Here is a 15,183-nt window from a genome sequence, read left to right as displayed (position 1 = left end):
AATGTGCACAATACCCCACATACTGGCTGTAATTTGGTGATTACATAAACTTAATCACTGTAATTATAACTTTGAAAATAACTTTGGAGTATCGTAAAACAGTTGATAAAAAGAGAATGACTCACATTGCAGATTTAATATGGATAGAATATGATTTAGCCCTGTTAACCTAATTTCAACAATAATGCACACAAAACTGGGTTAGTGATCAATACAGCAGTCACGATAACTCACGAGATCAAATTCTCACAATGAACGACAAAGTGCAATACTTAAACATTCATCGATTTAACGACGAACGACAAAGTATAACCCTAATGTGGGCGGCACTTAAACATTCTTTGGATATATTGATCTCGGAAAATGAATCGTAATAGCGATCGAGTAGTTACCCTGTTTTGCGGCAGCGATTCGAGTGCAGTGTGTGTTTAATTATAGTGTTTCGGAGCTAATTCGACGTATACAGAACCTACAGATGTCGTTTAAATTCCAAAATTCAAGTCCCAATGTCGGCTATTTATAGCCAGATAATAGCATCGCTTACGGACCGTATGCTTCAACCCTTACGGTCCGTAAGGGAACACATATGCTTACGGCCCGTAAAGCATTTTCCTTTACGGTCCGTAAAGGGTGCAGTCTATTTACCTAGACTAGCTGAGTTCGGGACTAGCTTGCATGAATCATCAAAATTCGAATTTCAATTTGTGACAACAGATTTTATTGATAACTATCAATTAGGGTTTACCCCCCCCCCTGAGTTTTAGGGTCCCTTATCCTGATTCCGATTGTTCTGAAAATTTTAGGGTTAGTGCGGAATTACTTGGGTGTCTCAATTAGGGTCTCCTTATTGACTAATTATTATTCTAATTATTAATTTTAATGAGAGTTGTTACATCTTAACCATTAAAAACCGTGATAAATCTGAGTTTTAAGATGAAAAACATGAAGAAGATGATAAGAAACAGAAAATATGGTGAAATATGATATGATTCAGCTCTGTTTTAATGAAAACTCGTGTTTCAGATCCGTGCAATCGATCTTCCGCTCTAATACCACTTGTGGGATCGTTTCTGGATCAATTCCGTATAACTGTCGATTGCGAATATCACGTATCGCGTGCGGAATCCGTGTACGTGAGTAGATCGGACACAAGAACGTAATTATAGTGCGTTTCTATTGATGATTTGATAGATAGAAGCACCTTGAAACACTTGGAGATAGTTTCTCTCTATAGATCTCCAAAATGACAAAAAGTTTTTAAATGAAACAATAAGGCTCCTATTTATAGGGCTCTAATAAGGAAGGTTTCCTTATTTACAAAAATGTCATTGCCCTATATTTAACAATCTAAAGCCTTGTTTTGTTCCATTTCTTGCTACGATGCGGATTGACGGAGACGATAGACATTAGTGCACTCACATTTTTGTGAAGTGAAGACACTATTACTTGATGAAGTTCATAAGTCTTGGGATTCGGTCCTTCCAGGGGCAACATATATGTACCCAGATTTGAAAAAGAATTGTCGGTGACCCGGAATGAAACGTGACATTGTCAAGTATGTGAAAAAAGGTCTAACTTGTTTACAAGTGAAAGCCGAACACCAAAATTTTTACGGGAAGTTGCAACCTTTGAGGTACTAGTTTGGAAATGGGAGGATATAGCAATGGATCTTGTAACCAAACTCTCCAATAGAAGAAGAGGGCATGATACAATATGGGTAGTGGTGGATCAACTCACAAAAACTCACATTTCTTGCCCATTTGGGAAACATACCCCTTGGAAAAGATGGCGGGAAAATATGTAAACGAAATAATATACCCTCATGGTGTGCGCATAATTATCGTATTAGATCGAGACACTAGATTTACTTCCCGATATTGGAGAAGGTTCCAAGTTGTATATCTAAATCAACGAATAATTGAATAATAGAAAATATTGATTGTTCTAATAATAAAACTAAATTACATGTTGAATAAGTATTAAATCTAAACTATATTAAATAAAACAACTAGTTAACCAAATGTGACACATATAGAAAAGCAAATCGAAATTGTTAAGCACAAATATATGAACTAAAAGAACTAAACCAATACATAGAGTAAACTGTCATTTTGGTCCCTATAGTTTGGCCAGTTTTGCCACTTTAGTCCAAATCTCAAACTTATTACATATGGGTCCCTGTGGTTTGCATTTTGTTGTCATTTTAGTCCAAATTTCAAATTTGACCAGATTTCCCTATTTTTTGACTGTTGCAACCTCCTATTTTGTCCTTTAGTGCAGGAGCATTTTGGTCATTTTTTAAATTTCATTTTTTTTTCAATAAAACCCAAATAAAAATAATCATCAAAACCCAGACATCAAGAACATCTCTTCTTCAAGCTCAACAACTCAAGAACATCATCAAAACCCAGACAAGAACATCATCAAAACCCAGATCAAGAACATCATCAAAACCCAGACATCATCAAAACCCAAACATCATCAGAAAATCATCAAAACCCATATCAAGAACATCATCAAAACATCATGAAATATCATATTTGCAATAAAACCCCAATTTCATTCCCTGTCACTTAAACACTCGTGTGCAGCAACAGAGTTCATTTCTGTCTTCTTCATTCTCATCGATACACACAGCAACAATCAAAATCCCCAAACTTCATCTTCTCCACATAACCCTAAACATAACATCAAAACTGAAATTCAACAAATTCTCTCTACAGTCCCTCTTCGATACACATCAGCAACCTCTGTTCTTTCTCCGATTCCAAAGAAAACTTGTGTCTTCGATACACAGTCCCTCTTCGATACACATCAGCAACCCTGTCACTTAAACACTTGTGTGCCGCCAAGCACCACCACCCTCTCGCACCCCCTGCAACCACCGATTTGGCACCACAGGTCTTCTAGGTCTTTCAACTAGATTTATATTTAGATAGAGAGCTTAGGTTTCGATTTGGCACCACAGGTGGTCACAGCACGGCGGCGGCGATGGTGGTCACAGCACGCGGCGGCGGCGATGGTGGTCACAGCACGCTGGAGTCTCTACAAACAACCGGTTCCTTTTAGGGTTCCTCGTTCGTTGATCCTTGTTTATTTCGGCATCTTTTTCTTGAATGCATCGCTAGGGCTGATGAACACAGAGAATAGGTTTGGGTTTTTGGAGGAGATGAACTTATGGGGAAGATGAACTTTTGGAGAAGATGAACTTCTGGATAAGATGAACTTCAGGGGCAGCAGATGAACACACCATTTTGGGGAAACGATAATGAGGGTAGGTATTTAATATGTTATAATAAAATCAAAAAGACCAAAATGCCCCTGCACTAAAGGACAAAATAGGCAGCTCTCAACAGTTAAAAAGGGGGTTTTTTGAATTTTGGACTAAAATGGCAACAAAATGCAAACCACAGGGACCCAGATGTAATAAGTTTGAGATTTGTACTAAAGTGGCAAAACTGGCCAAACCACAGGGACCAAAATGGCAGTTTACTCCAATACATAGGTAAGTTGGATTGATTTGTTTAAGTACATCTATTTAGGAGAATCTAGTTGGATTTTGGTTTCTTGAAATTGGATACAAATCAAACCAAATTACAATTGGGCCAAATCGTAATATCAATACGTTTTTTTAACCATGATAAACTGTTAGAAAATACTTCAAGAGCTCATCAATACCATGCTAACAGCGGGAATCCATAAAGCATAACTTACGTATGACAACTTTGACCGAACCGATCCAAGAATATATAAAATTAAATCCAAGCCATGCATCCAATCGAAATCGCCTTCCTATGACTTTTTATCAGGAATATATATGATGGATCTGAAGTCAATGTGTGATGCCTTAAACTTCCCAAATTTGTGTTTACATTCCTTGATCAGTGACGGGACATGGATTTGACGGGTGGGAGTTGTAGTTGAGATCTATTCACTACTCAACAAATGAGTATCACCAATGGCCAATTATGTGGGAACGTTGTCGATAAAGGCGGTTACCTACATAATCTCCGTTAAAAATGGCAGCTGGTAATATCGTTTGCTATAGGTTATCAAGATATGATTTACCGAGGGATCACTGACGATCTACTATACTGATGGATCACCGACAACTTATGTAAGCTCGTCCAAGGTGATCACTTTCTGACGAATTATTGATGGAATTGTTAGCGACGAAATACATTAAGGATTAATGTAACTGAGAAAAACTCTATTGGATTTTGATCAATCAAGAAATAAACAAAACCATGCATATTGTTTTGTTGTTCGAAGAACAAGAATGCTCTTCTCTTATATTTAGTTTCAGCATGTTTGCACTTCTGATAACTAAATATATCAACCTACAATATTCCTTATAAAACCATGGAAAGGATTTTCACATAATATATGATAAATACACCAATTTTGGAGTATTGGGATCGTATACACGAGAAATATGTTGTAATAAGTTGTAGTTTATTGATCACATAGCAATGCTTAAATAACAACACGATTACAATGGAAATAAAATGAAAATTAAACCGTAACAAACTTCATTTATTTAGGAATTACTATCTAAAGACCCGCACAACATTGACCCAACTAAATCTTCCAACGTGTACCTCATCCAACATACACTTATGATTTAAGTTAGTCTTTAACAATGAACCAGTTTATCGTATTTGGAAGTTGAGCAACCTTAAGCATATAGCATAGACGAATGCAAATAATAAGCAAAACGCAATTAGAACTACAGCAACTAGACCCATGAAATCTGGTCTATAACCATAATGATCTTCAATATATGAATTCATAGGCGGGTCATGTGACATTCCAGGAACCATGATCTTGTTCTCAACATCATGATATTGTGATACCATGAATCCATACACGGTCCAAGCCATTGGGCAAATCCAGTAGTACCACACCCACCACTTAGGAATTCTCTGAAATTCATAATACCTCACTTTTAACTTCTAAATGTAGCAATTATCAGAATAAGTAAGTTTGGAAGATGACATACCGGTCTAGGGATGAAAAAACCTGAGAAGATACTGAAAACTGCATAGAATGAAGCCGCAAATATGGCTGCCACTTGTTCGTTTGGTGAGATGGAAACAAACATCATTCCGTAGTATGTGAAGTACAAAAATGAAAAGAAGATGACAAAGAAGAACCAAAAGAATTTGTCTGCTTTCCATTCGAATGACACCATGGCATACACTATCAAAGCGTAATATGTTGTTTGAAAAAATACGTATGGGATCTCTACTAATACCTGCAAAGTTATTTCTAAACCATATCAAATCAAATCTCATGTAATCTATAAATACCAGTTCAACTTTTACCTGTGCCATGGCATATGGGAATGATGAGTACATTCTAGCTGCTCTTTCTCGATAAAAGACTGTTCTTTCTGTGGCAACTACCGGCTGCACCGTCTGAGCATTGTTCATACCTACATATAGCACAGAACTATACATGGCCCCGATGATTGCATTCACATTGATGTTGCTCTCTCTGATGATATAAAATCACTAATTATATTTGGTTTTTAAAATCAAGATTTTGTTATGTTTATGTTTAAGGGTAACCTTTTTCCGCCAATCTTCCAAAATATCGTTCCAACAATTAGCGCAGCAGCTAAGGTGAAGATAATGCGAACAAGATTATAATCAGGATTTCTCCAGTAACTCAACCACGTCTTCCATAAACAAGACTTGAATTGTCCCCATGAAGATTGAGAATATTGTGTTTCAAAGCAAAGATCTGTTGCTCCAACAGGTGGTGTGCATAACTCCATCACTAGGGCCTTGTTCCTACTATTTGGAATAAGTTAACTTTACAATAATTTCATTATTTTGTCAATTAATAATCATAATAATAAAAGAACATACTGATACAAGGGTGATGATTTGTAGTGCTCAGCAAAATCGATACCAAGCCGGATCTCTATAGCACATGAGGTGACTTCCAATATCCATGTTGCTGGATTGTATTTTTCAGGAATCTTTGGTATCCCATGAATTTCCTAATCATACGAAAATTAATTACTAATTAATCTCATCACAAGGAGAGAGTCATTTGGTAAAAACAAAATGAAAAGAAAAGTGCCATTAATTATGAGTTGTGACACTTTTATAAGAGAAGTACCCATTACCCAAAGTTTTCTATGTGGGTAATTAATCATTTACTTTTATTGAAAATATTTGATTTGTGACTAAGTAACCCTTTATATCAATCATTTTGCAATTGTGTAGTTTGTAACTTTGTATACCTCAAAATATTCTATGATTTTTTGAGAATTATTGCCTATTGGTCCTGCATAGATCACTTGCCCTCCCCTTTTCATCAGCAATAACTCATCAAAAGATTCAAAAATATCGATGCTAGGCTGATGAATTGTGCAAACTACAGTTCTCCCTGTGTCCACAATGTTTCTCACAGCTCGGATAACAATGGCTGCTGCTCTTGCATCAAGCCCAGAAGTTGGTTCATCCATGAAAATGATTGAAGGATTAGCAACAAGCTCTACAGCGATTGTAAGTCTTTTCCTTTGTTCTGTTGACAAACCAGTAACTCCTGGTAGCCCCACTATTGCATCCTTGATGTTTTCTAGTTCAACTAGCTCTAACACTTCACTTACAAAAAGCTGAAATGTAATGACCAAGAACACATAAGCTCTATATGTTTTCTACGTTTATAGTTTGACTAAAGGCTACTACAACATCATTTACTTACCATCTTTTTTTCATTTTCAACTTCTTTTGGGAGCCGAAGGAAAGCCGAGTAAATTAAAGATTCATGAACAGTGACATGAGGCGAGTGGATGTCAGTTTGCTCACAGTATCCAGAAATTCTTGCAAAAGTTTCTTGTTTCTTTGGAAATCCTGATATCCTTATATCTCCTTCACTACAACCACCTGTCTTTCTTCCTGCTAAAACATCCAATAATGTTGTTTTACCAGCACCACTGACTCCCATCAATGCAGTTAGGACTCCAGGCCTAAAGGAACCTGTTACTTCATGAAGTAACTGCAATCTACTTTCTGTCACCCCTTGTTCTCTCATTTCCTGTTTAATAAAAAAAGTTACAACATAAAATTGGATTTTGAAAGACAACTTATCAAAAAACAAGTTCAAGAATAAGAGGATTTACTTGGGGCATATCAACAAAATAGTTCAGGCTCTCAAATGACATGGCGACTGAAGTAAATGGAAAGAATATTCCTTTTTTATGAGCAACACCATTGGAGTTATTAGAGTCGGATCCACCTGTCACCGACTTTACTTTTAGATTTTTTGTCTAGATAAATCATGTATTGCCTTTGGAGAACCATAATCATGCGAGTATTTGTGCAAATTTCTATGAATTTGAAACTCCATTTTCTTACTTGGATTACTTCCATCCACTTCAGTTATTCTGAGTCTTTGTTGTTGGTTGGTATCCTGTTGAGCTTGTATCCATGTATCAGTTTCTTTGTAGATAACCTTTTGTCTTTTTTCCGGCTCTAATTAATTAAACAGAGAATCAAGAAGGTTAGCTACATGCACGTACTATATATAAATGATAGGAAAGTTTGTAGTTATTTCTTTTAGGTGGGGAAATAGAAGCTTACGATCTAAATACATTAGAGCAAAAGTGAAGAGGACGTTGAAGAGAACTGCGAATCCTAGAAGAGAGGCAACACCAATCCAATACCATGTTTCTTGGGTTGGAACATCCATGTTTTCTAGTATTGTTATCCCCAAGCTAGTTACATTATCTGAACTCTATGAACATGAAAACAAAATGGTTATGATTCCTTTTTCTATAGTTACAATCAAGAACTTATGACTTACAATTTTGTTCATCCACCTAGCAGCAAAAAACTCATTTATCGCCAAAGATTTAAAACCATAAGACAATGGTAATGTCCACGTAAGCCACCCCAACCAGTAAGGAATTTGAGCATTAGGAAGGATGAAACCCCCCAACAGAAATATTAGTAGAAGTGCAAGGGTTCCAAATGTGTTTGCAATGTTCATTTTCCTACACACTCCAGCTATAAGCCTAAAAAGTCCCCCTCCCACATTTTGGATCAAAAAAATCAACAGGAAGTGCTTAAAGAACCTGTACATCAGTGTAGAAGGCATCATTTTGTTCGCAAATAGTGTCAGAATAGAAGTATCGCAACAAGATATATAACATTTTCTTACCTGCTAGCTTCAGGGGCAAGACCAACACCGTAATATAGTATAGCCACCCAAGAAATACTATCTAGCAAACATATTGGTAAACGAAGCAAGAATGTCGGAAGTGTGTAAACCCACATTGGGTGGAACAAAAGATCTCTTTGCTTGAAAATTACAGGAACCCTTGCTACGGTGAAGGCGATTTCAGCTCGACCAATATACATGTTTATGATCAAGCTTAATAGAAGTGTCTTGTTATAGATTGAGCCATCATCTTCACTCCTTGTGTGCATTTTAGTCCTAATAAATAAAGTCACCCCAATAAAAGCTAAAATGATGAACTGTACACTTTTAAAAATGTAAACAGAAGCGTTTCTCCTTAAAAGTAGCAACTCCTTATTCCACGAGGCCTTGAGCATCTCCCTTTTGGTCACTAAGTATTTCTTGAAGACTACTGCTGCGTCGTGACTTTGGTTCTTGTTATAAGGGATTTTCAACTCATACTTTAGCTTCTCGCCCACATGGAAACTCTTGAATCGCTGAACAAATTCACTTACTGGTATGTACCTGTATGATTTGCATCTATCTGCCCAATATTGCTCTTGATCTTTTCTAGATGTAACCTACAATGAAGATATAAAATTTAGACACTTGTAAGCTCCATAACTTTGATGGTAATTAACTAGTACCTCTTGTAAGAAGTCAGCAATGCCTTTTCTCTCAGGACACATGAAACCGCAACTCTCAAAGAATTCAAGTGCATTTTCTCTTGGTCCTTGATACACAATCTGACCTTCGGATAGCAGTATCACGTCGTCAAATAGATCAAAGGTCTCTGTATCAGGCTGTAGTAGAGACATCGTGATTGTTGACTCGGTGAGATGTACAACTTGCTGCAAACATTTCACTATCTGAAAGGTAGTTGAGCTGTCTAGACCTGTAGATATCTCGTCCATGAAAAGAGTTTTTGCTGGCCCAACAAGCATTTCTCCTGTTTTCATTTCAGGTGCAGTATGAAACTTACCACACAATTAGAGTCCAATATATATAGTCTGTTTTTTTTTTCTGTTGTAAGCCGGATTTATCAAAAATGCACTTCAAGAAAATATGTTTCAATATAGAAAAACTATTACTAAGGTTTCAATATGTTTTACTATTGTAGAAATGTGTGAATTATGGTATTTTTGAAAAGATTTACGTGAGAAGATTTTGACATCCTCTTGTAATAAGAAAGTGTAATTAAAACAAAAATCTTGTACCTAATTCCCGTTTGCTTTTAATGGCGTGGGTAAAAACATAAAGACGTTTAAGCTTTTAAAAGTAAAGTAAAAACTCAGACATGCATGACACTATTTCGCTTGTGGCAAAAAATGAGATTTATGTTGTTTTGGAAAATAAGTTATCTAGAAGTGATGAAGATTTATGAGCACATTTTAACGATCAACTTCTCCCATAATGATACTACTGTTTGCTCAACACCATTGGATTGTTGTGCATTCCCCTCAAATGTAAAAGTGCCACCGAGCCCTATCTAAGACTCCCTTACCTTGTGTGAATATGTGTTGCTGTTTCTTCTATCATTGTAATCAAAATTAAAGAGTGAAGTTGAAATATTGCATGATCAAGTTGTAACTTATCAGTACTAAACCCCAAAGTGATAGACAAGTTAATAGTGATCAACCTGTAGTTACTCGCTTCTTTTGTCCTCCGGAGATTCCACGTCTCATAGCATTGCCAACAATGGTGTCACCACAAACATCCAGGCCTAGTATCTGTATTTGTTTAGAGAGCATACGTATATTTTGTATTAGGCAAAGTTTTCAAGTGTATAAACATCAAATTGTTTATGCATCTAAAAGGTTTTAAGACTTCAATAGCTCCATCTTACTCTAAGAGTGTAGTAAGTAATCAAATTGATTGCATCTCCTTCTATGGCCGTTGCCTTCATGAAAAGGTCGACGTCAGCATCTGGGAAAATCCTTGCTTGCTTCTCTCTTCTTGCGATCTCCGCCAGCAAATCTATATATCATCAGTTGGAAATTATACATCACATCCTTTGCATCAAGATTTACTACACAAGTACCTTCTTGAAAACTACAACATTACCTAATCTGGACCCAACTCCTTGGCACCTTGCCGAAAAATCTAAAGTTTCCTTGACAGTCATTTCTCCAACATGAACATCATTCTGGCTGATGTATGATGATGTTCTTTGAGGTATAAATTCACAGAGTTTATGTCCGTTGTAAGTAATCTCTCCTTCAACCTGTTTAGTTTGTACATTTCTACAATAAATATCCATTTTGCACTTCACCTTTAACACATATAGCTCATTTTTGTTGAAGGTTTATACTGACCTTTAAGCTTGAGTCGTGCTTTCCGGACATAGCCATCAAAAGTGTTGTCTTCCCAGAAGATGGTGGACCCAACAGAAGTGTCATTCTGTAACATTACAAATGCATTGCTACTTATATATAGTACTAATTAACTACTGAATCGAGTGGCATGCTATGTTATGTACATACCGTGATGGTTTAATTATTCCAGACACATCTTTAAGAATGGCAAGTTTTGTTTTCTTATACAAGTGGATCCCAATAAAATCCAGAAGAGATTCCACGATGTTTCGGGCTGCATTTGGTAGTGATGGAAGTGCCCTATCACCAATGTGGCAATCTGCTTCTATGGTCAAATTTTGGAATCGAACTTCTATAGTTGGAAGAGAGATGCCAACCCTGAAATACGATGCAAGTGCTTTGTGATCAAATGAATGAATATTTTGATTTTATACGTGGTTTGGAGTTAGGATAATTATTTCTATGCAATTTTTTGATAGGTCTTGTACATCTAGGCAGTTCACTACCATAAAGGAATCTGACTATGTTTTCTTGAGTTCGCTAGTCTAACAAGCAAACTTGGATAAGCACAAAATACTCAATCCAACAGTAACTCACATGGCTCTACATAAAATGAAGGATGGAGTTCGCTCCTTTGACCAGCGAACATAACCCAAGTTTGCTTGTCACACCAACAAACTTGTGGAGTTTGCTTGCCACCTCAGTGCATTTGCATGCCTATATGTATAACTACCAAAAAATGCCAATAAACACCCACCCAAACTCCAAACCACCTATGAATCCAAAAATTCGCCGGATAAATAGATAAACAGAAGCTTTAATCGAATAACAGAGAGTCAGAAAATGATATTATACCGTAGTAAGCATCTAAGATTACATTTACACGTGTATCAAAAAAATAAGCAAGCAACAAAAAGAAGATTATGGAGATCAGATGAAGCTTACTTATCAACACGATCTCTGAACTTTTTCAAAAACTTTCCGTTATCATCTACCGTAACCTTCAAGATTTGGTCGATGAATTGTTGTTGAGCATTTGGATCTAGCTCTCGTACATCTAGTAACATCTTATCTGTTGGTATTTCTTGCTGATCCACATGAACATAGTGCTTGAAGATGGTGGTTCGTAACCGATCGTAGGTAGAGAGTTTCTCCAAAGCAGCCCATCTTAATGCCTCTTCATCTTCCATAGAGTGATGGCTGCAACCACTACTGATGGAGAACACATCTTCTATTCCCAAACTCCCAGCTGCCCTGCTCAAACTTCTTCCTATGCTCCTGACAACGCTGACTATATTCTCTTCCTCCATCGCTTTACTTTCGCACTCCATGTTCTCAAAAGATTACACTTCTATATCTGTGTGAATCAAATCAAATGTCCATCAAATTGAGATGAAGTTTACTTGTGCAGTTGTGCGTATGCATTTAGTAAGTGGTTTAGTTGGTTGGAAACCAGAATTATTGGTGTTATCCATGCTTGTTCTTGTTCATGGTAGTGTATAAACTTGGTTTATTAACCTTGATGAAACTGTAGGATTACGTTTCTTGCAAGTTTATTTGCATATTTCTTGGTGATCAAACAAAAGGCACGCTCACCATGTTAAATGAAATAAGTTTTAAAATACTGTAATATACTATGTTGTCTATACTAAGTACGCATATACGTAAATTTCTATAAAATGTTACTTGTTAATGAAAATGTACACATGCCTATATAAAGATTCAACTATATCCATATGCGCACAATTAGAGTTAAACTTAGTTTGTACTTTGTACACTCCTTGTAATTTGTTTATTTTCATGTACTATTTCTTTCTGTAATATTCGTTACTATATCATATATTCAATCTCCACCTTATGGGTGTGGAGATTTTCACCCTAACATGTTATCAGCCAGAACCCAAATTCCGATTTAGAATCGCTATCACATTCTTTCCCTCCCTTCATCATTTCCCTGCGACTTCGACCAGATTCTTCTCATTGGCTTTTTCTGAGTTTTGCATTTCTTTCTTCCGTCATGTCGACGCGGATGGGTTTTCAGTCGTTGTGGGGAATGGGACAGATTAAGAGGTTCGACGTCATTGGCGTGCAGTTTAAAAACCGCGCAGGGGGCCTATGGACAGAGGAGGCCCTACCAGAGGAGTTCGATCTAGTCTATCCTCCACCAGATCCTGCTGCAGTGCTCGTGCCGGACCCTCCGGTGAATTTAGACGGTCTAGCGATGCCATAGCCCCCCACCCCCCGGGGCGTCTCAGTTTCCACGTCACGTTATTCCAGGTCATGCCCCGGGAGCTGCAGTAGATCCGAAGATACGAGCCGAGCTTGACAGGCTCAACGATTTGATAGGTTGGTTGGTTCGGGAGGCACAGGATAGACGAGAGAGAGAGGGGTTACCCCCAATACCGCTCCCACCACCTCGAGCACCACATCAGCAGCAGCCGCAGCAGCCAGATCAAGATTCGGAGTCTGATGCATAGACCAGTTTTAGTTTTTATTTTTGTTATGGATGTACAAACTTATCTTATATATTTTTGTTATGGATGTACAAAAGTTATCTTATATATGTCATATTTACGTTTGTTTTCAGTTTCGGTTACTTAATGATTGTTGTCTTAAATTGATATAATATGGAAACAATATATGTTTTGAATATAATACAGAAACAATATTTAAACGAGATAATATTTTAATCGGATGAATAATATTTAAAAAAGTAAAATGTTAAAAACAATATAATATTTAATCGATCGAATATATTTAAAGAGCCGACTCTTAAAACGGTAATTTGTATAGTACAAAAATAAAACTTTTTATAAAAACACAAAAAATTTTTACTAAAAAAACACCTCCAAAAACTATCAAAATACCCCACCAAAACACCCCTTCTTTCAACCAAAAAAACACCCAACACCTGGACGCCTCGTATAGGCCTGTACAAGGCGTCTAGGGTTTCTTAAACTTTGTGTCTGACATTCCCTGCAGACACCCTTGAATTCTGTGCCTAGACGCCTCGTATAGGCCTATACGAGGCGTCTAGGGCACCAAAAGTGTCCAAATAGCCAGCGAGGGTGTCCAAATAGTTTCAGCCTTTATTATTTTCTGGGTCGTAAAATCATTACTGAAGATGTTTCATAATTCACGGTGGAATTAATTGACGGAACCATGTTAGGTTGAATCGGTTGTTTTACCGTTTAGTTTAATGGGTCAACTGGGTCAGAAACTCAATGGTCAATTCGGCAGCAGCTTAATGTGTGACACTTCGGGTTTCCCGAATGGCCTTAGTGTGTAATACTATCATATATGTATATATGTTATTAAATGGAAGTCTGTGATTTAAGTTTGTGCATTTTGTGAGTTCTTATTGTGTTATATGTATTACGTGTAATACACACACACACATACACACACACACACACACACATATATATATATATATATATATATGTATATGCAATAATATGCGACCCGAAACCATTGGTTCCGACTCGAGACCGCCTGGTCTCGACTCGAGGTCTGCTTGTTTGAAACAGCGGGCTGCACCCACTCACAAGAACCTGGCCCAAGCTCCCCAATAAGCCCACTCGAAACCTTAGGGTGTGTGGCAACATGAGAGTATAAAACCCTCCTTTTCGGCCGACATAGGGAATGATATGACACACAATCATTCCCTCACCAATCCCCAAAACATTCTCTTCACTCTCTCTCACTAGAAAACCCTAAAATTCACACAAGCACCTCTCATTTCCTTGCTGATTTGAACGGCTGCTACCACATCTCAAAATAACCAAGCAAAGAACATTCACGGAAGCTTCGTCCTTCTCGATTCACAACACCTCCCTTTTTGCTTTCAACCGGTTAGTGCATAACCTTGTGTGTGATGATAATATATGTTAAATCTAACATGAGTATGAAACCTAATTGGATAGTACAAAAGTTGGTAAAATGTTCTAGAAAGATTCCATCAGCAGGGGTGCGAGTCGAGGCCATCCCGGTTGCGACTCGAGACCATTAGGTTGACAACTCGAAACCAAAACACTTCACACATGAGGGACTCGAGACTAGCGTGGTTGCGAGTCGAGACCAGCCTGATTGCAACTCGAGACCAGGGCATGCACATCAGGAGACTCGAGACCTCTAGGTTGCGACTCGAGATCTCCTGATCTCGACTCGAGACCTTAGGGTTTTGAGTCAATTGGGCACTAAGCCTCATGTTTGCGACTCGAAACCGCTGGGTTGCGACTCGAGACCTCATAGTCTCGAGTCGAGACCACCAGGTTTCGACTGGACTACTTAACATCGTTATTGGGCCACACTATGTGATGACATGTTATGGACTGTGTGCTACTGTTGCTGTTTAATTATTCAATGTGTTAGGGTAGGCCAAATAGCATATATGCTAGTATAACATGCATGTGATGTGTTAGATGCGTGTAGGGTATATGTGAATTATCTGTACCCAAACCTGACCAATACTGATAACCATAATACGACGTGGTTGACCAACAAACTTGACCAAGTAAACTGTCTGCCGAGTAAACCGAGGTGAGTTCACAACTTTTACTAAAAGCATGTGTTCCCGATGGTTGGGAAACAGAACAAACTACGCTATCTCCTTGTGTGGGATACAAACTACAATATCTCTTTGTGTGGAATACGGGTAAAACTATCTCCT

At 37.6% G+C, this 15,183-nt stretch overlaps 1 protein-coding gene across 1 annotated transcript; it reads right to left on the bottom strand.

The window, feature by feature from the left end:
* Nucleotides 1–4,528: 4,528 nt before the first annotated feature.
* LOC110878293 (ABC transporter G family member 29) lies at nt 4,529–11,917 on the bottom strand. The gene is made up of 19 exons (XM_035977522.1): nt 11,457–11,917; nt 10,680–10,889; nt 10,512–10,596; nt 10,261–10,420; nt 10,043–10,173; nt 9,836–9,926; nt 8,844–9,145; nt 8,179–8,777; nt 7,822–8,092; nt 7,599–7,752; nt 7,374–7,490; nt 7,139–7,254; nt 6,721–7,053; nt 6,257–6,631; nt 5,877–6,010; nt 5,574–5,801; nt 5,328–5,499; nt 5,003–5,257; nt 4,529–4,925 (listed from the first exon to the last, which is right to left on the bottom strand). Exons 1-19 carry the CDS (start codon nt 11,840–11,842, stop codon nt 4,653–4,655), a joined length of 4,392 nt encoding a protein of 1,463 aa, XP_035833415.1. The 5' UTR covers nt 11,843–11,917; the 3' UTR covers nt 4,529–4,652.
* Between the last annotated feature and the right edge of the window lie 3,266 nt (nt 11,918–15,183).

This window comes from Helianthus annuus, chromosome 9 (genome assembly GCF_002127325.2).
Source record: "Helianthus annuus cultivar XRQ/B chromosome 9, HanXRQr2.0-SUNRISE, whole genome shotgun sequence".
In the NCBI taxonomy this organism is placed as follows: Eukaryota; Viridiplantae; Streptophyta; class Magnoliopsida; order Asterales; family Asteraceae; genus Helianthus; species Helianthus annuus.
This window is presented reverse-complemented; position numbering and strand designations above follow the sequence as displayed.